Here is a 26,245-nt window from a genome sequence, read left to right on the forward strand (position 1 = left end):
GAGAGCAGGATTGTCAGTTGTCCTCAGTTCTTCTTCATTAGGTTTGCAGCATGGGAAAGTGGAAATCTGTAAACGCAGTGTGTTAAAATTTTGTCTGCAAGCATGAGCAAGGCCCTTGATGGAAATGAGGGAAGAAGACCTGGAATTTGTAGTGATGTTGAATTTAGCCTGGAAGGAAAGAAGATATTATTGGTGTCTGCATATGAGGCAGAGAATGCTCAGAAATCCTTTCTGCTGTCTAAATTACCAAAGAACTTGAAATGAGATGGCAAAAACTTGACCAATGTGCACAGCGATGTATCAGGGTGGGAATATGTGGGTTGATGTGATTTCTGGCTTCATTAGGTCAATTGGCTGATGTAAGCTAAAGGCTGAAATCTTGCATGAAGGCAGTTATGGTAACTATAGGACGTTTTTCATGTGGTTCTAGGCATGAGCATCCAGTGGTGATGTGATCCCTCTGGAGAGGAAATTTCGTGTAGAGGGAGCTGATAGGGAAGTCTGAGTTCCCCATAAAGCAGAGGTCCAGGTGTGTCCCTCGCCCAGAATCCTGCCCTCTCGTGGCCCTGGCTGGGCAGGGAATGGCTGCCTTGTGACCCGGAGCACCAGCCTTGGGTGTGCTGCTCGGCAGGACGAGGGAGCTGGAGGGGTGTGCTGAGCGCACAGCTTTGCTCTGGCGATGTGAGAGAGATGTCAGGAGGAACAGTGGAAATCATCCAGGAAACACTTCCCAAGTTTAATTATTAAATATTATGGGATGCCATCCAGAAGCAAGATCTGGGGGTGCTGACACCTTTTTAGTCTGAGAAGAAACCCTTTCTGAGAGTAGCCCACTGTGAAAGAGTGGCAGCATTCCCTTCTCAAGAGCCTGGAGGTTTGAGCAAAGAATCAGATCCTTTGATGGTAAAATGGAAAGGTAGCCAAGATGGAATTTCAGAATCATACAGAGCAGAACTGCATCAGCAATGTGGTAAAACCTGTTTTACCTCAAACCATGTAGATAAAACGCACATCACTTTATTTACAGTACCATGGAAGACTGTGCAGACTTGGGAACTTGGATCAGTTGGAGCTCTGTATGCACAAGTTAGCTACAGGGGTACTCTCCTAATCTCTAGGTTAATCTCCTAAAGGAACTGCTTAGCTTTGAATGCTGTTCCCTGTGTGCTCTCTAACACTTTCTTGTTCTTTTGAAGAATAAAACTTAGGATGTTCAGTGTTTGTGTGGCTATAGAAGGTTAAAAGGTTTTTGGTTGCATAATCAGCTGTCTCTACTTGCTTACTACCAAGAAGGAAAACTGGTATGTGCCTTGGCTTTCGAAGATCAAAACTGCTTGCAAGACTCTGCCTTTAAATTTAATCTTTAAATTTTCTGTGGCTTCTAGTATGGATGTATTAGTTCAACTTTCATTCAGCGTGCTTTTGGTGAAAGTTTATTAGATGCTTTAATTCCACTTGAATAGTCTGCCTGACCAATAGTATAATTAATTGACCATTTGTGCCACTTAGAGATGTAGGCATTGGTGTGCAGCATACTGATAAGGTATCTCAGAGATGGCCTTCTTGCATGCTTAGTTATAAAGTGCTTTGAACTGGAAATTGAGCAATTACCTCTGGAAGTAACTAAAAAAGGCTAGTGGAAGATGTAGCTGGATGATAGTACTGAATGAACAAAGATTGGGTTATGCATGTGGCTTTTGAAGACGGTCTCAAGTCCCATCTGAGCGTGCTTTTGGATTGGAGGATAGCTGTTCTGGTAATTTGCTCAGGTTGTTTTAAGTAGGACAACTCCTAAGTAGCTTCAACATGGTAAAAAACTGAGTCTAGAACGCAGTAAGACTTGTATTTTCTCTTTAGACTGTGTTCTTTGAAGTGGTGCTCCCCCAGTGTGTTAACGCTTTGTACCAAGAATTGAAGGATTTAAATTCACTAGGCTTAGGATCTTTACTCTTCGACAAAGTAAATCACAGGCTTGGTAAGGACTTTGTTTTAAAGTTATCTTGTCCTATACTAATACAATGGGTGTATAATTGCCAAAATACACACCTGATGCTTATTTTTTCTGTTCAGTGATTTGTTTACTTCAGTAGTACATTAGAATGCAGTTGTTGAACAAACTTAGTGTGGTGTCTGTTTTTCCTACCCAGCTTACTACAGCTTTGCATTTCCTAGTTACAAAGTATCTAAACGTAACTTGCCGTGTAAAGCACGCGCTGACTGCTGCGTCAGTCTGTACAAGGTGGGCTTGTCCAAATAAGAAAGAGGTGAAGATAGAAACTAGTCAGACTTCTGCTCAAGTCTAGTAACTGAATTTAGCAGGTGAGAAAATCCTTTAAGGCTCTCAATCACTCTTTCAGCAGATCTTTGCTCCAGTAATTAAGTGTTGAATCAGAGCTGTTCAGCTTCTGCTTTTATCATGGATACACTTGGTTATGGTTGTGTGCCTGCATTCATCCAGCCAACCCTGTTTGATACTGAGCTTGGTGGACCTTCCTGTGCTGGATGGGGAAGAGCAATTCTGAGGTGTCAAAACAGTTCCTAAAGTAGGCATGCAACTTCTGTAGCCTCTTTGAGCAGTTGGCTTGGGTGCATCTGCCAAAGCCTATAACTGCTGGTCTCCCACAAAGGTACATGCCTGATGTGGTATTTTTAACTCTAGGCTTGTCTGCAGCTGAGTGGATTTCTTTGTGAAAGGGAATGATGTCAACAGTACTCCTACTTGATCTTCTCTTCCTGCATAAGTATACTAAAGCTGGATTGTCAAAAGTGTGCATATTGTGCCACAAATTTGTAGAGTGGCAACAATCCAAAGGAATTGCCCTGAAAGTTTTCAGGAAGAACCTATGCAAGTTGTGAGCCATATTGAGAAGTAAATGCCACATCAGACTGGGTACTTTTTTTGCTCTTGTCTGCCCCTTTTAGATTGAGTATTTGAAGGAGGTCTCGCCTTTTTGAATGTGCTTCCCCATTGCTTGTTTTGGGGTGCCTTACTTTATTTCTGTTGCTAGTTAAGGGGATAACTGTTTATTTTTTTCTTTTGCAGAGGAGCTACCATGTGTTTCTAGCCTTAAGGCTGAGAGGAAGTGCCATCACTCGAAGCAAAACCAAACTCATCCTTCACTGCCTCTCCCAGTGCTTTCTCTCCCACAGGTTAGTTAGGTGATAGCAAGGACAGTGCCTAGATCTTCTGTGTTGTGCTAACCTCAAAGGGTACTCCTTGAGATCCTAAATGGTACTTGGCTCTGCTGTAGTTGTGTTGGTGCCCTGTTTACGCTTAGTTTGCCCCAAAGGTGGGAAAGAGAAGACAGGAATGTCAAGTATCTTCAACTTGCCAGAGGATGTGATTAGGTAACTTAAGAGGATTTTCAAGTCTTTCAAACAATGAGTAAACATGTCAAATGTGATGGAAAGCTCCAGAGTCTTACATGGATGCCCTAAGTCTCTGTCAAAATTGGAGCATCAGGATAGTGTTGAATTTCTACTTTTGAGCAGTCTCCTTTGATGGGGAAGGTACCAACTGTTGTCAGAAGGGCAAGCAGGCTGTTGCAGCTCAGTAAAACCTCTCTGCTAATGAGGGTTAGTATTTTATGTTTTTTGGGTAAGCTACTAATGAAAAATTAGTTTTATAACAAAGACTGGCATGTTACTCTTAGGTGGATTTTGAGACTTGGGTCCATGCAGTTTAATTATTGTATTTAGATTATTACATATGTAACCTCTTTAAAAGCCCAAACAAGTCAAGTAACTCCACAATAAGCATGCCACATAGCCACTCAACTGGACTGACTCTAGCTTTGGTACCTTTGGTTCCTTTTTGCATATTTCTACCTAACCTTTCCTTGACAGATAAAAAATTGAGGACAGTACACAGTGGTAATCTGTCTTGTCCACAGTGCAATACTCATGCAGGAGTATAAGAGAACTGTGATAGGTTTTTTGGTTAACCCTCCCTCTTGAAGGGTGTTGGCTGTACTGGTTAAGTTAAAGCAATAGCACTGCTTCATTCCCTGCTGCCCAGCTTTATCCCCTTATTTCCTATGTTAGACACTCAGGCTGAATCAGCAAGTGCTTCCCTATAGTTCAAACAGTGCATGTAAATGAAGCCACAGCTGTAATTGCTCAGAGGTAGGAGAAAGGAGCTCTGAGGTGTAAGGAGTTAACTATGTACTACACCTGACTACAGTGCTGCATTATCTACTCTTTTCTTGGATGTACTTTTTGTTAGTAACTATGAACATGACTGGAGGCTGAGGGAGAACAGCTTTCCAGGCATTAAATGCCTGAAGAATGGTGATAGATTGTGCTCTCTTTTATCTTTTCTACTAGCTTGTTTTGTGAATTTGAGTGGGTTACCATCTCTAAAGCTTTCCACCTAGAGTGGGATAATGCCTGCCTTACAGGTATGTGTCAGAGCCCTTTTCCTAGTAAATGTGCTGTAGTCCGCAGATAAAAGAAGTCTTAGAAGTGCAAAACCTCTGAAGCTGCACAGCATGCGTATAATATATCCCCATTAAACAGCTATTTGGCAATGTTTAATGCAATTTCCAGTTAATGGGGATGTTTTAAACTGTTTTTTACAAGTCTTATTTATTTCATAAGAGGCAGCCAAGTTTGTATCCTGTTGTATTTGATGGAATCCTAGTCGTTCCTGTTCCTAAGTAGGACCTCAAATTATTCTTGTTCAAGTGATGCACAGCACCTAAGAGAATTCCTGCCTGAAAGCTCAAACAAGAGCAAAAAAATGTTTAGGGTGTTTTTGTGTCTGTGTTGGCTTGGGAACTGCAGAATTGAAGCCCCTTGCCCTTGTAGGCTTGGGTACCAAGTTGGTGCCACATATTATCACCATGTAAAACAATTCCTAAGACACTAAAAAGTTAGAGGATTTCTCTGGTGTTTCTGATTTATTAACCGTTTCATTTCATTAAGAACAAATAACTTACCTTTCTCAGGCAACATTTCTTCACTCTTCTTGGGAAGAACTCAAGCTTAGCAAGCTGAAGAGGTCAGTGGACTTGAGAATCCCAATTCCATGTGGTTAGGACATTCTTCCAGCACCTGATATTCTTCCAGCACCTGAACCCAGTGCAGACAGTTTGTATGGTGGGAGGAATTCTAGAGGTTAGTGAATGGTTTTGCTCATGATGACTGTAAAAATAACTTCTCTCACAAACAAGCTGTTGAAAAAACCTCGAGCTGATTCCTTTATTAAAAAGGCACACAGCAACAAGAAACTTAGGGAATTGTCCCATTCAACTGCCTACTGTATTCTGACTACTAGTTTAATTCTTTGATATCTGACTCTACAAAATTTCTGTATTTGGAGAAATATCCTTTGCATACATGGACATTGCATAAAGGTAATAGAAATACCTAGCTGAGTAGTGAGAACATCTGTGAAGAAAGTTATTGTAGGAGCTTATCAAGTGCTTATTAGGTACCTCAAAGCAGACCTTAACTGATATTTCTGCAGTGGAAGTGTGGTATATATTTGTGGGGAACAGTTTGCTGTGGCTCTAGCATCCTGTATTCCAGTTGGTGAAACTAGACTGTGTGGATGCAAAAAGCAGTGTGTTCAGGATTGTGGTGCTGCTGCTTTTGATGGCCTGGTGCTGGTCAAGGGGTGGAAGAATAACTGATTTTTGGTGCTCATGGGGAGAAGAATGATTGGTGTAAGCCTGAAAGGGGTAAACTTTATCAGAAAAGACTGTTATGGTGGGGAAATGATTTTCAGTAGAAAATAGAGCGAGATGCTCAGGGACAAGGTGATAAGTCTTAAGTCAACAAGCTAGCTAGAGTGAATCTGCCAGGCAGGGTCCTAATTATAGATTGCCTGAATTAATCCATTATGGCACAAGTCCATTTGGGTAGCCATTGCTATGGATGTTGACTCCCTGTTTTGAGGAATCCTGGCTAAGTACTGAGAAGATGAGCAGTTCCAGTATCTACTTATGGGTCTATCACGTGGCACCACTATGAGGAATAGTGCTACTCCAAACCAGTAACAATCTCTTTCTGCCTGAACTATTTAATACTAGTGGGAAAAATTTTGTTTGAAAATGATGTTTGTCTTGGGCTGCCTCTGCTGCTAAAGATGGCTTATGCTTGTAGAAAAAAGATGAGGAAAGAATAGGATGGGGTGGTTTTTCCTATGTACTTACTATGTGCTTAATGAATCTGACCAATAATTCAGGTTAATTGCTACCCAAATTATGCTAATTGTAAAATTTTGCAAAGGCCAGGTGATTTATGCATCCTTCTAGAAGAGCAATTGTTTTTTGAGCTAAAAAGGCTCTTTTTCCTTGCAGAGCGCTGTTTTGGTGAAAGTACACTCTGTTTTCCTCTTTGAGTTGACACAAATGCTGGACAAGAGCTCTTCTGTATAGAAATATTAAAATAAGAGCTGTTACCATTTCACAGAATTGTCAGGTCCGTGAACTTTCCTAGGAAAACAACAGTAATCATCTTCTAACAAAAATCTCATCTCTAAATTCACATTATACTCTGTTTCTGTGGGGATGCTGTTTTCATTCCTTGGTTTGTTCTCTTCCCAGTTCAAGCTAAACCTCTTTTTATTAGTACTTAGTCACCCGAAGCATTACACACCTTCAGAGCATGCTAGTTCAGAGAACTGACTTGAAGAAAAAATATTTGGGACGAGTATTATTATCACAAGGTGACCTGTGTTTTGGGGAGACCAGGCATTCCAGCTTTGCTTTGTGCTCTTCAGCAGTTTATTCAGTAACAGGCTTTTAAGGATTCATACTTAGATCCTGGCACTTCTGTAAAAGCTTCTTTCTATGCTCAAGGATATATGCCGGTCCTGCTTCAGGCTTTCATATGAAAGTTAACTCCCAGAAATAGTCCATTTGTTGAGTGCGAGCCCAGGGTGTATAAAATAAATTTATCTAATTTAGAGGACTTTAAGTGATTCTATTTTAAGAAGAATTCGCAGATGAAGACACCTCTCTGATGCAGTCCCCCCACTTTGTAATGGAATCTGCTTCTGGGTATGAGCCTGGAGAATGGTGAAAAAAGGGAGGGATATAAATCTGTATGGTAGCCAAATGCTGCTGTCAAGCTCTTTGCATGCAAACTTCAGACTTTCCTCACTTACACCTTGCTCACAGGTATTCAAAATCTGGCTCTGGTTTTACCTCCTAAAGTGTTCCTCCCTTTTACCTAGGGGTTAATGATGACTAAATTTCCTTGCAAACTTTTTTTCTAAGAAGTTTGTGATGGGCTTTGCTTACTAATGAGGGAATTCCAGTGAGGGAGGGAGAGGGAAGAAGGAAGCTCCTTGGCCAAGCCCTCACAGAGAGACTTGGAAATTGCAATAAATTCTAGTCCTGTGTGAGCCCTAATGTACTTGTGCTCTTAGCAGGCTCTGGTGACACAGGATGAAGCTAGCTGAGTCCAGAGAGTAGAGTCTCTGCAGGACAGCTACATATTGTTTTCCAATGGTTTGTATTTTCTTAAGAATAATTCAAGTTTGCATTTTTTTCATGTTATTTTCTGCTTTTATTTTGGGTAATGCTAATGCTTTCTTGACACTGTCTTGATATCCAGGTGTAACTGTAGTGGGGTGCTTCTAAAAATCTTTACAGGAAACTAAGCTACGGATTCACTGCCCTGTGGCCAACAACTCTGTGTCATCCAGGGGCTAGGCTACACTTACCTTTCTCTCTTACTGAAAACTAATAGGAATAAAATCTCAGATTTCAGGATGTAAAATTTGTCATCTGGCTTGATTGATCAAAACCACACCAACACTGAACTGACTTATTTCTCTGTAGTCTGGAGTCAGAAGTCCTGGAAAACAAAGGAATATGGTGGTACTTGAGCTGTAACCAGTAACAAGAGCGTTGGGGATCAAAATAGTGATAGAGCTGAATTACTGAGTATAATTAGGGTTTTTGAGGGACTAGTTAATAACTTCCTCCATCTACTTGAATTCTAAATGAGAAGCTGGTTAGGGAAATTATTTGGGTTTATAACTGTAACTGGGAGGAGAGAAAGGCCCAGGAAGCTGCAGAAGTTCAGATGAACGTGACGAACCTAGAACAGTGAGGAGGGATAGAAGTCAACTGGCAGCCTGGCATGCAGATAAACCTGGGGAGAAAATGCTTGGTGCAGGAGCTGGTACCAATATTTGTATATGTAAGATGTTAATGTAATTGCTAGGGGGAAAATGTCTTTCCAGAGTCAGGTACGGGGTGGTCTTTCTGTGTGAGAGCTGGCAGACTTCAGTTGGGAGGATCAGAGATGACTCGTCTTGATTTTAATAGTTTCCTCAAAGGTTTCAGTGTTTTCCATTTAGGCCCTGAAAGAGAGCCAATGAAATGTGTAAGGAGTAAAGACAAAGTGTCAGCAAGTAAGAGTGAGAAAAGGGGAGTGTCTAGTTACAAGGAGACTTGAGTGGAGAAACATGTGGAGCAAACAGTCATAGCAAAATCAGGATTGACAAGGATAAGCAACTTGATTCAGCTTGGAATCTTTACTGGTGCCTACACCTTTAAGATCCAGGAAACCTTATAGCAAGGCCAGACACAAAGCCATTTCTCATGCACTCATTAAACCAATTTTAATGAAACTGTCACTCCAAGTTCTTAAACCCAGATTTTTTTTTTTTTCTTGGGTAACAGTTGACCTAAACTGACCTAGTATCTGCCTGGAGTCCTAGCGAACAACATAAAATAATTTTTTCTTAACTCTTCCCTTCCCATTTGTGCAGCTGGATTTCCTTAAATTTCTTAAAGTTGATTACCCCTCCAATTATCTCTTGCCTTCTGGTACAGACCAAAAAGCTTGTAAAAAATGAAATGATATCTGATTCAGCATGTCAAGATTTTTTTTCAGGTGAAACTAGGATTTAGCAAAGTTTGCTAAGACATCTAGTGCCTGGGATAGCTCTTCATCATGAAGAGGTTCCCAAGCTCAGGGGAGAGGAGAGGAGAGAGATCCTTTGCACCAGAACAGGCTTGTCCTCAGCCAGAAGCCTGCTGAGAACAGTCTTGCTAACATTAATACAGTTCTGAGCTGCTTTTTGGGCAGTGCAGGTCAATCACCACAATCTAGGCCTTCATTATTGCCACCTATCTACCTATTTTTAAATAAACCTCAACTGGGGCATGCAGCACTTGATAGCTATAGTAACTAGACCTCTCCTGAGGCTTACATTTGAGCAGAGTGAGGGTGCGTAATTTGTTGTTGTTGTCTTATTTGGATGAGGAAAAATATATGCTGTAATTCTTGCATGGGTGGCTGCAGGTGAATGGGGAGAAGGGATTAGTAATACTTCACCTCCCCTGTTCCCTGCCAGTGCTTGCCTGCCATCCCCTCAAGCAGTATAGTATCACATGAGCAGTAGGCAGCCTACCCTTCAGTTGTGCTGTTCAGTGATAAAGCAAGTCCTGCTGCTTCTGATCCTTTCTGCTGGTGTCACTTCTTCCTGGGATCATCTTCTTATTGGCCACAGTCCAGGCTGCTGTGAAGGTAGGCAATATCCTCTAGTGAGAAGAGGAACCTCAATTATTTGGGTCAGAAAAGCACATTTCTTCAGATGAAATTGGCCCAGTAGCCTCTTAAGCTGTAAAATGCATAAAGCAAGCAAGCAAGCTGCTTAACCCTTTACAGAAGCTCATTGTACTCTCCTGGATGTGGTGGTGGTGTGAGTACTCTTCATAGCCTGAAGCAGTCACAAAGCTGTATGAAGCTGGTATCACAGCCTGCTTTAAGTCTGTCAGCTAAGAATGTCAGTTTGGTCTTTGTCCGCTGTGAGAAGTCTGACCAGTAAGCCTGAGTATGTGTTTGTACTGAGGCCAGGTCTTAGACCAGACGGAAAGAGATCCAGAAAATCTGAGGAATCCAGATAAAACCGCAGATGTTTTCCCATAGCTTTTTCAATAACATGCCCTGAAAAGGAAGATGAGAGACTGCAATAATCTTGCCAATTATCTGTGTCAAAGATTTATTGTGCCAAGGTCTCATATTTGCTTATATTAAGACTGATATCCTGCTCCCTTCAGGGAGGCAGACAGCAAAAACAGACTGATATGTATAATAGAAAATGTTTTAGCCTCCACTAGAGAGATGCACAAATTGCAGCACAAAGTTGGTTGAGCACTTCCTGAACCCCAGTGAAATGCAACTGCAGGAAAGTTAACCTGGCGAGTGCTGTGTGAATTTGGACTAGAGATGGCTACTTGTATGGAATGCTGTCAGTCCTAGACAGAACAACTCATGTATGAAAATACAGAAAAGATACCTGATACCCAAAGATATCCAAGCCCGCTGGCTTGGATAGCTTTTGACTGCAAGGGGCTTGGTGACAATGAAAGTTAACTTCACTTGTGTTTAAAGTGAAATACAGTAGAACTGGAAATACTCAAAACTTATTTCCCCAGAAAATAAGGAAAGCATGTCTGCTTTTAGCACTAAGGAAGCAGTATGAGTATTCTGTAGCTCCTCACAAAAAGTGTGAAAAATTCAGTGTAGCTAGAATTGCCCTTATGTAGCTTGAAAGTAAACACACTAAAAGAAACAGTTCTATAGTACAAAATGTTGTGAAAAAGCTGTGACCCTGAGAGTGAGCAGCCTGTATTAAGATCAGTCACTAACACCCTTCTGCTTGGGAGTGGGGGTTAAATGTAGGTATAACATTGTGGGGAGGAAGGGAAGTGTTTTGGTGGAAAAGAGATTTTGTATCTTGCTGGGGAAACTCGTATCAACAGTCACAGTCCTATTATAGCAGCATCAAGATACCTGTAAATATTTCTTTTGAAGACACCACTGTCCTTGCTTCCCATTTTGCATAATAAAACTGCAGACCTCGTAGCAGCAACTTGACAACTTAGAGATGTATTCCCCTTGTGACAGTAAAGACTCTGAAGGGCTGAGGTGTATGCAGAGAAGGGCAATGAAGCTGGGGATGAGGAGCAGCTGAGGGAACAGGGGTTGTTTAGTCTAGAGAGAAGGAGCTTGGGGTGACCTTATTGCTCTTTACAACTTGCTGAAAGGAGGCTGTAACCAGGTGGTCTCTTCTTTCAGGTAACAAGTGACAGCACAAAAGGAAATGGCCTAAAGTTGCACCAGGGGAGGCTTAGATTGGACATTAGGAAATGTTTTTTCACTGAAATTGTTGCCAAGTATTGGAACAGGCTGCCCAGGAAAGTGGTTGAGTCACCATCCCTGGAGGCATTTAAAAGATGTGTAGATAATGGTGTTTAGGGACATGGTTTAGTGGAGAACTTGGCAGTGCTGCGTTAATGGTTGGACTTGATTATAGAGGTCTTTTCCAAACTAAATGATTCCGTTCTGTGATTCCTTGTAGAGCTCAGCAGGAGAGGTTCTGCTGGGAACATCATACAAACCACATCTGTCACTTCAGTATGGAAAATATGCCTGACCTGTGTAAACAGATTTTCATGCAAAAGCAGGTTTTCATGCTGGTGTGGAGTAATATTGCTGGGTAGTTCAGCAGTAGTGCTAAAATACAACATCTTACTCCCAAGCTCTATTGGAAGGCATGTGAACTGTACTTGAACAGTCTGGAAAACCTTGCACACTAACAACTTACCAGTTTGAAGTGGTGTTGCCTAGTTTGGCTCTTCAGTGAATGGCAGTGCTGTAGAGATGCTTGACCTGTTTTTCTTTCCTCTCAAAGTTCAGCAGTCAGGTTACTGCTATGATTTTTAAGAAAGACACAAGTAATTACTGTAAACAAATCCTGTCTGCAGAAATTGGAAAGTATATTTACTCTTCTGAATGTTGTCTGTCATTGACAGAAGATGATGGCATTAGAGCTAACCGTGGTGCCACTGACAAGGGTCCTTCCTTCTTGCCTCACACAAGCATTTCATCTTAGAAGTGTTTCTCTGTAGCACTTCCAACTCCTGAAGCAACCAGTTTATGCATCTTGTCTATTATGGAAAGGCTTTTATCATATATGTAGACTGTCATATTAACTGACTATTTTTTTGAGGCAGGAGGAGAGAGCAGAGAATTAGTTTCATGCCAGCAGAACAGAAGTTCCTATCCTGAAGCTTTTCTGCACAGCAACTTCTTCAATTTGTGATCCAGAAAGATCTTGGTAGTGGGGAAAAATTCTCTGCTACTGCCTGTGCAGTCCAGGAAAGCATTGTCCAGCACTTTCTTCCCAGGGCTAAACTCTTGATGGTTATGCCTACAAAACTGAGGGAAGCATTTAGTTTAAATGTAAGTAGAAAGATGAGAATTACTGTTAAACACTGTAAAATACAATGCAAACAGAACTACAGAATGAAGCAATGAAACAATGAATCTTTCCTTTAGGGAGCTGGGAGGAAAAGTTTGTTTTTTCTGAGTTTTTACAGGACTTTCATTTCTGTTTTGTACTTCTTTTCCTGATTCTTTCCCTCTTGGTCTAAATTCCTGGCTGGCACACTTCCTTTTTTTTTTTTTTTTTTTTTCTGTTGGGTTTTTTTTTTTTTTGTTTGTTTTTTTGGTTTTTTTTTTTTTTTTTTTTTTTTTTTTTTTTTTTTTTTTTTTTTTGTTGTCAGGATTGGGTTATTTCACTCTGAATTTAAAACTTGCCTTGTGTTTAATGCATCTGTCTGGGTCACTGTAGAACACACTAAGGTGAGTTTGGCCCTTGAAGCAGTGACTATTAAGCCAAGCCTGGGATCCTTATGATGTCAACAGCATCCTACTGAAGGACTATTCAGAAGACTCTCTGCTGGCCTGCTGAAGCAAGAGTCAGGATTTCTAAATGGTGTTTTTAAAAGTTGTCATCTGACTTGTATAAAGCTGAGTCTCTAAAACAGCTTGTCTTTAGACCAGATGAATATGATCTTAATGTTAAATAAGTGCATGTGTTGGTAGGTGGACATAACTACTGCAGTGAGATGTAGGGGGAGTGAATAGTACCTCATGGCAATTAAGTGAATAGTTAATGTATCTATTAACTGACCAGTTCTCTTCTGGTAAGGAGAATGTCTTTATGGTTGCCAATTAATCTATAGACTAGAAGTCCAGGGATAACACATCCTCTGTGGTATTAGAAAAACCCTTACTTTTTTAACAGTACTGGAATAATGTTAGTAATAAATGTAAGAAAGTTGCTGCTCCTTTCACAAGCTACTCTGTATTTAATAAGAGTACATGATATTATGTATGAACAAGGTGAAATTCCAGACTTTTCATCAGTTTTTCTGTCTCTGACACTTCAGAGGCGTAATAGAGCAATAGGGGCAACTTCCTTTATTACTCTGTACACTTTGAGGCCTTTGGGGGCTATGAAGGCTATTACTCTGTATAGCTGATCAGGCCAGAACTCAACTCTGAACATCTCTCTGGAGATGGCAAGGTAGACTTGTAGAAGGAGATGTGTCAGTTCTGTCCCCAGACAATGCTTCAGAAGCTTTGGCGTGCTGATGATAGTAGATGTAAAGCTGCATGAAGTGGGGAGAAGCTCCTGATGCAATCATCTTCAGTTAAGCATTGTCTTTGGATCATAAAAGAGTAAGAATATAGTTAAGGAAAGTGAACCCTTGAGTGTTCTCAGTATCTCCTTTTTTTATTATTCCTTCTGTGCAATGGAATTTCAGACTTGGCATTCATTTAGTATACGTCTCCTGATGGGCAGCCAGCCCTTGATAGGTTTTGAACTAATGAGATCAGCTATTTCTAATATCTACTTCTTGGTTCTGCTGTTGGCAGCAGTTACACCGAACATAATGAAGGCTGGATGCCAGCTTCAATTTGAATGCCTCTTTCAGCATTTTTGAGGAATTGATTTAGGGACCAAAGTTTGTAGAGCTATCGAGTTATAATGGGTGGCATTCTCCATCCTGGAAGATCTACAAGGACAAATAATTTCTGATGGAAGAAGTGCCCTTGTATAGTTTTGTTTCCATTGGAGCTCAACCCTGAAGATGTGGCTGCCAAACTGAGTTTGTAAACTGTGTTCAATTGTCTTGTCTCCCTACGAGATTATTTTCTAGCAGAATAGAGCAGTTCCAGAGGTGGTAGTGGTCTTCATACACCTGCTTTGTCTACAGTAATAGTGTCTAATACATATGTCTGTGACTGAAGGGAGACAATGATTGTGGTGTAGACTAGAAAGTGTGGAAAAGGTATCTGGCTTGAGGTGAACTCAGTTGTATGTCTTGCTGTAAGTACTTACATAATGTGCCTTGTGTGCCTGCCAAAGGGAATGGTGTTTAAGTAGGAGACAGTGTTCAGGAGGTTAGGAAGCCATCTTTGGTAAGACTTGATATCTGCTTTTTGCAGTGGGCAGTCTCTGGCATGGCTAGAAACTTTTGGTTTTTTGGGAAAAAGGGGTTATGGGAGAAGAATATGTCATTTTTAGCTTGCTAGTTTGGGGTATTTAGAAAGCTTATCAACCAACTTGGAGACTCCACTTAGAGTAGGTGCCCACTCTTCAGCAATAACACCTTTCAAGTAAAGGGCAAAGTACTTCGAGTTGTTGAGAGAAAGACATCATGAGAAGATGATTAAGAGAAGGGGATCCAGATGAATTGATGTCAGGTGATGAAGACAAATTTTAGGGGCTTTGAGTTTAAAAGGAAGCCCTTTATACCTATCAGGCTACTGATGGAAAATCAGCAGAGAATTTGTACTTCAATCAAAGAGCATATTCATTTAAGAATGCTTCAGCAAAACTTAGTTGTCATCAGACTTGCTTGCAGTTTATGTGTAACCCACAGAACATACCAAAGACTCACGTGGAAGCCTTATGTCAAGACTATTCCAGTACTCCAAGCTCTTGCCAATGCGGAAGAAGGATTCCCAGGCTGACTGCATAACCAGTCCTGCTAGAAGTAATAAAGGAGGGAAAATAGGCTCAAGAAAGTATTATTTCACAGCTACTTCTTGTAGGTGGCTAGACTTCCCACAAGTCTAGTTCCAGTCTACAATCCTGGAGCTGACTTTTAGTGGTTTACACAGTCGAGGGTAAGAAAGTACGTACACCGTCTCCATGATTTGAGAGAGTTGGGGCCAAGAGGGAAGAGTCTGTGCAATGGTTTGAAGCATTCAGTCTGCTAATGTTTGGGAAGCGTGGGGGTGGAAATCTTGCTTGAATTACTACTGTCCTTTGTTGAAGTATACACCTGGTATTACTTCAACCCTTCTGCTTTTCTGAGAGCTTCTTTTGAGAAAAACATATCCCATTACAATGGAATAGCTGACTTCTCACCTAGTGACAGCACGAAGCTGTAATCCTGCTACATTTGCTAGTGGAGATCAACAGCTTCAACTATCATTATGGCAGACTAAAGTAGGGGATACAGTTACTGAGAGATTAACTTGGCATAAGGTATACAGTAAGATGTTTTGAGTTTGTTTTTTGAGTTATGCTAAATAAGTACAGGAGTCCTTAAACTGGAAAGACTGGATCATATTATTAAACAATACAATTTAGTGAAGACAAGATTCCACATTTTATATTAATGGAAGTTTTGCTGTTACTGTCTTGGGACAAGAAGTTCATTGCTTGACTATTCAAATATTTGGATGTTTTATCTGGTTCAACATGTATAGTAGCAAAGGTAAAGAGAAGAAATAGTCCAAGTTAAACATACCTTTTCTTGTCAATGTGTTTGACAAATTAAATTTAATCTTAAATTTGTTCTAGGCTTACATGTTACCTTGGCTGCAGGAATACTTTGAGTAGGAGAGTGAGTTTGACAGAAACTGAAGTAATTACTTAAATTAAATCATTCTCTACCTTAATACTGCCAGACTTACCAGAAAGATTTAAAAGTTGTGTGTTACTTAAGATGAAGTTCCTGTTTTGTGTTTAAGTTTTGGTTTCCTCCTCTGTTCAGATGATTGGTGTACTGAACTTATGAGATGCTTAAACTTATGACTTACAAAACTGAAGTTAGATTTTAGGCATGTGTATATAAAAATTGTGTGGGAGAAGGGATTATTTTAAAATATGAAGTGAATTTCTTGTCCCTGGTGTCTCTGGTATTTTCTTTCCCACAAGTAAATGTAGTTAGGCACTTTCATAAACTTGCATGTCAAAAATAAAAAGAGAAAATATTAAAAGTTCACTCCCTGACTGCAATGACTTTTTTTTTTTTTTTTTCTGTGAACAACAAAATCACGACAAGAAAAAACCCAGAGAGCTGCTCTGAGATGAAGTGCAATTCTAAGGGTTTCTCCCAAACCCTTGGTGGGCTTTTCTCCCAAACCTTTGGTGGGCACTTCAAATACTCCATTAGGCAGCTTCTCTGGATCTAGTACCTCATCTTCTAAAACCAGAACACAGCTGCTGCATCATGTTTGGGGATCAGTTTGCAAAGAAAACAAAAGTATTATTTCCTAGCTAAAAGTCATCTAACACATGAAGTATAATCCTTAAGTGCTGCCCTTCATTGTAGTGGCTTACACAAAGCAAGGATTGAGGGAAGGAAAAATCACTGTAGAAGAATGAGGTTTCTAGCCTGTAAGAGCAAAAAACTGTCTTGAATTCAACTCATGCAAATAAATCTAGAGTTTGCTGGCTTTGCAGTGTATTCCCATACATTTGCTCAGCCTTTACCGTCCTCAAGCACACGCTCTGTGCTTTGAAACCATTATTATTTGCACAGCTGGAGGCTTGGGGTTGAAACATAAGTGGTGCTTTAATTTAGGCTAGACTCTTCAGGAGGGGTGACTCAAGGAATAAAAGTGTTACAATATCTTTCTTGTACTTACCTTCTACCTAGGGGAAATACCCTTCTGAAATTTGTTGGGAAAGCCTTAAGTCTTGGTATAAAACTGTAAGATGCTAAAAAACCCCACCCAAGGACTGGAATTTCTTAAGATGCAGGACTTTGAGAACCTTTGTCTTAATAAGTTATCCAGGTGTCAGTAAAGTACAAACTTGTGAGCATTTCCAAAAAGAGTATATTAAAATAAATAAATCTCTTCCTTCCCCTGCCCCAAAACTCATGACAAATGTCCAAGGAAGCTCACTTCAAAAGCCTTTTTTCATTTGCTGGAATTTGAGGCTGTGTGGGCACTTTGAGGACAGAGGCTGGACAGCCCAGTCAGCTGTTGGGAGTTTGGTAGCTCTGGCTTGTTGATATTTTTCTGCATGTACAAGACTGCAAACCCTGAGAGAGTTTTTAAGACTTTCAAATTCTCCTCTTTGTATTCCTAGAAGCGAGGCATTTTGGGTCTCTGGCTCAGAACTGGATCTCTGACCCCTGTGAAACCTGCTAGGCTTATGGTTCCATGGCAGGAAACTTGGCTGAAGTCCAAAACCAGTGGTTGAAATTGAAGTCCTTGTGCCCTGTAGGCAACCTGCCATGGGGCTGAGAGTCTAGCCATGATTAAAACTGGAACTTGGCTCCAGTTCTGCCTCCAGAATGGCTGATTGCACCAGTTTGGAGCCTGAAACCAAAGCATAAAAATGTGAAACGATTCTTTCCAACAGCAACAAAAATGTCGAGAAGTTTATAGTCTCCCTTAATGTGTAAAATGGTATGGTTTTCCTGGGGAATTCTCTCTGGGAAGGACTTGCTCATTTGTACTTAAGTCAGGCCAGTCTGAGAACTTTGACTAATGAGTGGGTGATCTGTGCCGTATGAATATATCTAGATGAATCACCTTTCCCAAGATGTGTTCTAAGGGTCTTCAAACTTGAAATCTGCCAAAACAGAAATAAATTATTGCATGTGCTGTTTTGTCTATCTCAGTTTTGTTAGGCGGCAGCACTCTGCAGTACTAATCTGAAATGAAGCTACTAAGTAGCAGAGGCACCTCTGTTTTGATCTGTAGTGAACTCTAGATTTGTTTCTCAATAGACTTCCACTTTCTCACGTTCTTGTCATTTGTGTCCCTTGCTCCCTCTTTTCCCTGAAGCCTTGCTGAGGCATGTTACTGTGGTACTACAATGCCTTGGCCATTTCTCGTTACCTCCATCACAAAGGGCTGTGCTGTTCTGTTTGTGCTTATAATGTACCCAGATGGTGAATAGAATGAGTGACCACCAAGCTCATTTTCACTTGTGGGGTCAGACCTTTTTCTGCTAAATAACACAAGTGTTCCCAGCTGCTGTGCAGCTGCAGGGAGTCTGCTTTCCTTCACAGGCATTAAAAACCCTTTAATCAGTGTTTGTTGTTTGTCAGCAGTGGTGTTGAGGTGTGGAGAAAAAGAACAGATATGCTTTGTTGTCAAAGTTAACTTCATTCTGACCTCTTATCTTTCGTATTTCTTTTCAAGTCTGAAGAAGTAGAAAGCAGTTTGGGAAGTGGTTTCTGCAAGCACCTGTGTAAATGTATTTGCTAAAGGAGGAGGTTTGTGTCCTTATACTCACAGAACGTTTGACATAAAAAGATGCTCTGAGAGCTGCATTGAACTGGAAACTCTTTAGGGCAGGGACTCAAACTGGCTAGAATAGGCACTGTGCAGACTCCCTTAGTGTAAATAAATGTTGCATAAATAGAAATACTGTTGCTTAATACTAGTGTTAACTTATCTTAGTATTGAATCTATATTCAATGGATCCTATTTGCAATCGGTTCAATTTTAACTTTTTCCTGTAAAATACATTATTCCTTCTAGTTTTGGAAGGGGATTTGTTTGTTTTGTTGTTTTTGTTTTTTTTTTTTTTTTTTTTTTTAGCTGGGGTTTTGTGTTTGTGGTGGTTTGTTTGTTTTCCTTTTAGTTCTACTTTTAATAGCTTTCTTCTCATGAAGGAAAAGGGAGGAGATAAAGAACTGATAAGCTGTCTCTAATCTCATTTGCTTTGGATGTAGTCTGTTCTGAAACAAATGGGAACAAAGAAATCAAGAAGAAGCTTTGAGAAATTTCAGAACTAAGATAATTATTTTCCTCTTCTTTCTAGATGAAGCTTGGAAACCTACTGGTGCTGCACGTGTTTGCAGGTTTGCTTTTTCCCTGAGTCCAGGTTTGCTCGCATTGTGTGTCTGTGTGTACAGCACCGAGCACTACTCTGTGAGTAGTGGTTTTGTTGTTTGCAAAGTCTGTCTGTGTGTGCATCCTGGAACTGTTGGGACATCAGGGTTTGATTTGAGCTTTGAAAGTCATTGTAGGACACTAGGCATTAAAGTCAGAATATATACCTTGCTGCTCTTCCCCTGGAAAGACCAGAGAATCACATTCCTGTCTTGGCTGTTTCTGGGGAGGGTGGGTACCAGGCATTAGGGCATATTGCTCACAGCCCTCAGCCCAGCTCAGCAGTATCTCCAGCAGTGACCAAGGGGCTCTTCTGGAGCAGGGCTGTGCCCTTGGGAAAGCAGTGCCTGCTTGCTCAAAGTAGGAATTACAAAATAAAAATAAAATGGACTGTATATGGACTGTGGTCCTAGCTGTTGAAATTACAGAACCAAGGGGTCTCCCCATGGCAGACGTGTTTTAGTATTCATCCATTCTTTTTCTTCATGCAGCTGAAGTTGCTTACCGAGGAGGTCATGCTCTTAGACCAGCAAAATGCTAAAGGAAGACTTTTTGTGCTGGGTGGGAGGAGATGTACACTCAAACATTTAGTATATTACATGTCTGTGGGTGGTCTGTGTTGACCATCGCTTCTGCAGCATGAATGCTTACCTGCTAGAAAGGGGACAAAGAACCACCATTTTATACCTGAATGCTGCCAGGGCTGTTGACCAAAGATATGGGCTGTGAACTACAGTGGAGCAGGTACCCTACTCTTAGGAGGAGTTTCTGAAGCCCTTTGGATCTCCTGGAGATATTGCTGGCCTTTCTGGCAGTGTGGTTTGCTTGCGTGAGAAGAACTCTGATCAGACAGGTGTGATCCTGGATCCTTCTTGAATTTAATGCAGACTTACGCAGTTACAATCTACCTGAACAAAACAAGCACCATCTTGTGCAACTATGTAAACCATAAACTTTTTTGGGCAAGGCAGGTGTGGCATCTTCAGTGTCTGGAAAGCACCGAACATGCTGTGTGGGCGCCCTACTGTAATCTAAATTACAAATGCTAAAAAGGCTTTTGATTTTTTTTTTTCCTAATAACGTGATTCTTGGCTTAATTTGGGTAGGCAAGAACTTCACAGACTGCATTGGGGTGCTCTGCATGTTTCCTCAGGCCCTCGTAATTAATCAATGTTGAGTTGTTTCTCTGTCTGCAAGGAGGCACCTGAGGAAAGCTCTTCCACACCCTTAGGTTTAACTTGTTGGTCAGCCCTGAGAACAACTTTCTGTTCTTTAGAATGAAAAAGGGGCGTTCTTGATGTATAACTCCCCTCTATACTAAGTATTTTGGTACAGGCTGCAGAAGGCTTAAGTGAGTTTTCATGATACAAGATGACTTTCAGTAAGTTGGTAATAATGTTTGATGCTGAGAACCAGTATTCCAGATTTTCTTGTTGAACCTCTGGCTAACTCATACCTGTGGAACTCAGCTTCTGGCAAGGAATTTGCAAAAGGTTTCATGCCAGTAGCTCAAGTCTCCAGTTGTGATAAATAGGAGATTTGTGTGTTCCTTCTAAACCAGAATGGCTCCTGTGTTGAACTGAATACTTAATTGCTGCATGTGCACCATACTGTCCTATCAGGCAGCCCTCCTTTGAAAGTCTGTTTATACATTCAGAAACCTGAAGAGCCTTGTGAGTCTTTCAGTGTCTGACATCACACACTGGGAGGAGGCTTCAGCATCATCAGTCTGTTGTTTTTTGCTGAATGTTTACAGCCACTACAGATATTTGCATTTTGGGGGCAACAGAAAGACATTACTGTAGGCAGAGCAATTCCAAGTTAAGTTGTGATAGCCCAGCCACTGAAAAGAAAAAAATCTGGGCCAGCTTTACAGTGTTTTTATAGTCTAGTCCAGGTCTCTATAAACAATTTAAAATTGCCTTCAGGTTTAAATTTTCCAATTTCCCATTTGGAGCAGGTGTTGCCAGGTTATAGAATGTGTTGCAGAAAAGGAACAAAAACAACAAAAACATTTCAAAAACACTGTGCTGTAACAAATATGTCAAGTCTGTGACAGATGAGATTTTAAAAAATGTTTGCCCCACCAAAAGTAAAATGAATTCAAACCTTGCTTACTTTTCCCAGCTGTCATGTTTAAATAGGGGGTTTAGTAATACATTAGTCTTCAAAAAATCCAGCACTACAGTATGAAAATATGAAACTTCTCAATTGTTTTTCATTTAACTGGGGAGAAAAGTTTTTTTTTTTTGTAATGAAAAAACATACCAGCAACCAAATTTCAGAGATGCATGTTCTCAGAGTGGTTAAAAACCAACCCAAACTAGGCTTCAGGCAATGTTTTTTCAGCAGCTTTAACCTCAAAGCATAGAGTAGACAGCTTTGTAGGAAACTGTAACACCAAGGTGATTATGGCAGTGACTCACACTTCCCTGTAAGGCATCCAGCTATCAACACGCTTGGAGAGCTGTGGCTTTGTGCATGCAGGCAGGGTGTCAGTCAGTGCCCATTTGCCAGCCAGCTCTGAACTGCTGAGCTCAGAACTGCTTTGACAGCAAGCTGGGATATCAGTGTGTTAAGAGAGCAGCTCTGGTGCCCCCAGGCTTGCAAGAGGCTGTAGAAATGGGAAGTATGGACAAGGAAGTGCAAGGCAGGTTTGACTTGCCTTTTCTTTGCTTAATCCTCATGGAACTTATTTGAAGAGTCCTCTGAAGTCTTCCTGTGAGCAGGTGATTGGCTTTGGGTAATAATTAAAGGTCTGATGAACCACTAAGTGGGGTAGTATGGAAGGAGAAAAAGGCTGTTACTATCATGACTTGCCAAAAATTTCTGCAAGTGGTTATGGAAAGATGATGGTCAGTTTGGATCCTCAGGAAAACAATATGAACTTGGGAAAGAGACCTGGGTGTCCCTATAGGCAGTTCAGAGTAGAGTTGAGGGTACAGCAGTAAACTACTTCCAGATGTTGGGATTTGCAGGGAACAAGCAGACAAAAGATGGGGACTCATGTGCATTGTGGGTTTCTCCATCCCTAAAAATAATGCAGAAAGCCAAGGAAAACAGTAGTGATCATGATATGGAGAGAAGTGGTCTGGGTGAGAAGTTGGAAGGTTGGGATTATTCAAACTATGGAAGACTGACGAGGAATGCCACACTTGTACAAAATGGATTGCATCATAATGGAATGCTCAGGAAGAAGAGGTATGCAGAAAGATGATATAAATTCAGGAAAGGAAATAGATTTGCACATAGCATGCAATTAGATTGTGGGATGCATGGAGTGCAGTTGCCAGCTGTGCTGGATGTCATCAGGAAGGAACAAAAGGTGACTTAGGGTGTGTATAGGTATGCTTTAGCAGGTGGTGTTCACAGATGATATAAACAATGCTTTCAAAAACATCACTGATGATATAAAACTGGTCACATGCATAGTTCAACTACCAAGGCCAGTCTTGATAGTTTATTTGTATTCCTCTGTCTTTGGTGACAATTTTTTTGTGTCTCTGACTAAAATTGTCTAGTACCAGATACTGTTTGTGGCACAGCACTGGGCAAGCTAGGCTGTTGTGACTCAGTATTGCCCTTCCCGTGTGGGTTGTGTTTGGCTTTGCACATCTTACTTTTTTAGAGGTGAGGCAGAGTGAGTAATGTTTCCATTTTATTAAAGAGAATTGAATAGACTGTTAATATTTTTTAAAGATGTACGTGTTTCATTTAAAGTTCCCTTCAGGCAAAGTCAGCTTTGTTAGGCAGCTTAAAATGCGTTATAGTCGTATTGTTATTGTCATAAAGAAAAAAATACACCATGCTCAGTTTTGGGAAGCCAAACAAAACTACTGTTTTTTTTCTCCCTCCTTTTTTCACTTCCTTCAGTTTTTAATAAGCGACCGTGACAGAGACCCGCAGTGTAACCTGCATTGCTCCAGGTCCCAGTCCAAGCCCCTGTGTGCCTCTGACGGCAGAACGTACGAGTCCATGTGCGACTACCAGAGAGCCAAGTGCCGTGAGCCGGGTCTGAGCGTGACACATCGTGGCCGGTGCAAAGGTAGGTGAATTCCAAATGCCTCTGAGAGGAGAAATGGGAGGCCTGCCTTGTAAGAAACTGAATTCTTAGACCTTTGAGTTTAGTACCATGCTTTGAGAGTAATCTGATTTGGAATTGTGCATTCCTACAAGCATGGGTGTCTGAGTCTTGGTTCAGGCAGTAGAGTATGAGTTGACTGAATTATCAAGAAGGCAAAGGAGCCACAGACATCACTGGAGAAGGGCTGAAATATATTTCTGCAGACAGAAACAGCTGGCCCCATGGAAGTACAAAACCAAATCCTGAAAGCAGACATTTCTTGCTACCTGTGCTGATGGGGAATCACAACACCTTTGACCCTTTGAGTGGCAGGAATTTGGAGTGGGGAAGAATATGATGTACACTAGATGTCTAGTCCCTTTTCAGACATACACAATCTTTCTGTGCTGAGCTAATTAAGAAGGCAGTGCATGCAAGGTTTTACATGGATTCTTTTCCCATTTGCTGTTGCACATCTACTTAGAAGTGAGAATACTCTCCCTCAATCAGCTCTTTGGCATAGTCTAAAGACGAAGTTGAAACTTTTTTAAAGGGTTATTGGTCTCTTGTCACACAAATGATTTGCATTTTCAATGAAGTGAGAAATAAAGTGGAGTCCATTTTCTGAGGGCACAATTGGCTCAGAGGGCAGATGGCACAGGTGTTTTTGGCACTAGATTAATGTGACAGGAGAAACTCATTAAAATCCATGTGACAGAATAAAAATAACTCATTTAAGCCTGGAATTTGTTTATAAAGGCTTTTTTTACTATTGTAAAAAATGTATCTTTGTTAGAATTACTTGATATAAAATGGAAATCTCTTTTCAGTGTATTGAGAGACTTTATAGTTTAGGTGAATTATGGGCCTAACTCAAATATTGCTCTCTTTCAAACAGTTTCCTCTTGAAAAAACTTACTTGTATGATTTTTTTGTTTGTTTGTTTATTTTTCACCACTGCTGGGTTGGTTTATGGCAGCTTCTCCTATAGCATGGGTTAAGGCCTTTGAATCAGGCTTCTTTCTAAATACCAGAAACCCAGAACCTTTCTTCACACAGTTTAAGAAGCACTTGGATTGTTTTGCAAGTGATGCATTTTTGAGTATTACAATAAGAAGCAGTATGGTGAGAGTCCTATTTTTGCTTTCATTCCTAGAGCAGATTGTCTTAGATAAGCAGCTCCATAGATGATATTGGCATATAAACTGGCACTGTCAGGTTGCTTAAAACATGAGATCTGAAATGCAGTACACTCATATACTAAACAGTCTGTGGAAGTAGACAAAATTTGCTTCCCAAACTACATGGCCTACTGCATATTGTGATTCCAGAGTCCCAAAGAACTTTTTTTTGTCTTGGGCACAGGTAAAGTATACTTTCTGTTCTCTGATGCATCTGTAATGTTTAGTTGAAGCTAACTTGCCTTCTCCTTTCCTTTTTCCTCTTACCCTGTGGTACTATACAGTACCTAACAACCTGGGAGTGTTTGTAAACTGCAAGTCTTGCTTTTAACCCACTGGCACTCCTGCCAATCCCTGTGAAGTAGGAATATTCTTTCAACTCTCACATGCAAATTTAAACTAGCTGGTAATTTCCATATGTGCAGCTCTTGAAAGGTATTTTGTTTTGCTAGCTGCACTGGGAACGTGACCTCTAGTGCATAAAGATCACAGTTGTTGGCAAATCCAGGCAGTTGTGAGACAGCTGTGCTGAACTACAGGCTGTAGGCCAGGTCTGTATTGTGTACTTGCAAAAAGGAAGGTATTTCCAGCAGTGTTCGAGCACCCTGTACTGCGGCAGGACATTGGGTATACCTGAACGGCCTTCACTCCTCCTGCACAACACATGCTCTACAGGAGAGCTCCTGTGGGAGCTGTAAGGGATCCCACGGGTCATCGAGCTCAGTCACATACACTTGTGATAGATGCTGTACCCAAGAGCTTACCCTTATGGAATGAGAAGTTTTAACTTGCCTTTGCTCTCTGATGGGGGGGAAAAACAGCAGGTGACTAAAACAAGTAGGAGAGAAAGTATAGTGTGGACAGCAAGGCATAGTTCTGCAGCCCAGATTATCATAGGCTTCCAGTGTATATGCTGATGACTTGAACTGTGCTTGTGCCAAGGGAAACAGAATGGTTTCCATAGTGAGAACAGAACCTTTTTGATTCAAGTTAATGCTCTGTTCTCTCTCAAGAATCTAAGGACCTTTAAAGATGAAATCTTGCCAGCCCTTTGGGAGCTATAACCCTTATTCAGCTCTCGTTTGTTGTTAGCTTCCTCACGTGCTTTTCAATTAAATTCCTTCAGTGCTAAATTATCTGAACTCCTTCCAAACCCTCATGCATCACAAAGGGTTAAAAGTCAGGAGTAGCTTAAAATGATCAAATTATGGCATCCTTCACAAATGGAGCCTCACTGATGAGATTCTAGAGAATAGTTCCAGGTGCTATAGCTGTGTCTAAAATACACAGCCAAGCAATGCTACCTGGATTTTTCCTCAGGAGGCGTCATAATATCTGATGTTAAATAAGAGTTATGCCTCAAAACTTTGCAGGGGTGAAGGACAAATACTTGTTAATCTTGACAGCTTGCCAAGAGTCATTTATGCAGTGATTGTTTTACTGGTACGTATCTGTGACTTAGAACACATTTAAGTTCTTTGTTAACTGGTTGATTTCCACGAGCTTCTTTGACTTATTTAATTACTTTCTGGGAGTGTTCTAGAAGTTTTCTTTAGATTTATTAATTGGATTAATAAGTCTGCTGGTACAGGGTTTGTTCTTATCACAAGGCCCTTTGTAGAGTGAACCTATCTGTAAGTTACTGGTGGAGATTGTAACAGGACCTTCAGCCTTTCTCCTGGGACACAGTAAATGAGCACAGCTTTTGGCTAATGTGGTAGAAAGGCAGGTCTTCTGACTGATGGGTTATTTGAAGATAATCTTCTCTACCTACTATTTTTGTTGGACAGGGGATGATGTTTTGAAAATACTTTGCTCACTAGATCCATGTGTTTTGTCTTCAAATTTGTTTTATTCTCCCTTGATTGTGAGTAAGAATGTCCTTCCTTGGCAGCAGTTAGTAAAATCTTAAATGTCTCTTTCAATCACTTTGGAAATTTAGACATGTTCTGAATAAATTAGGGAACTCTGGAGTAGAAATGCAATGTGGATATCAAAAAAGGAACAAAATGAATTGATGTGAAAGGAAGACAAGAAGATGATCAGGAGTAGTCAGTGTGGATGGGGATATCATGCTTAACCAACCAGA

General features: G+C 40.8%; 1 protein-coding gene across 12 annotated transcripts in view; it reads left to right on the top strand.

Moving 5' to 3' along the window:
* Nucleotides 1–26,245, top strand: part of SMOC1 (SPARC related modular calcium binding 1) — a 163,953-nt gene that overhangs the window by 51,258 nt on the left and 86,450 nt on the right. For 10 of the 12 annotated variants that reach the window (XM_053944830.1, XM_053944828.1, XM_053944833.1 and 7 more), the window contains 2 exons: nt 3,044–3,150; nt 22,786–22,957. In XM_053944830.1, the coding sequence (XP_053800805.1) occupies nt 3,044–3,150; nt 22,786–22,957 (279 nt within the window). The remainder of the gene's footprint in view (nt 1–3,043; nt 3,151–22,785; nt 22,958–26,245) is intronic. The other 2 variants (XM_053944837.1, XM_053944835.1) reach the window with 1 other exon arrangement.

Source organism: Vidua chalybeata, chromosome 6, assembly GCF_026979565.1.
Source record: "Vidua chalybeata isolate OUT-0048 chromosome 6, bVidCha1 merged haplotype, whole genome shotgun sequence".
Lineage (NCBI taxonomy): Eukaryota > Metazoa > Chordata > Aves > Passeriformes > Viduidae > Vidua > Vidua chalybeata.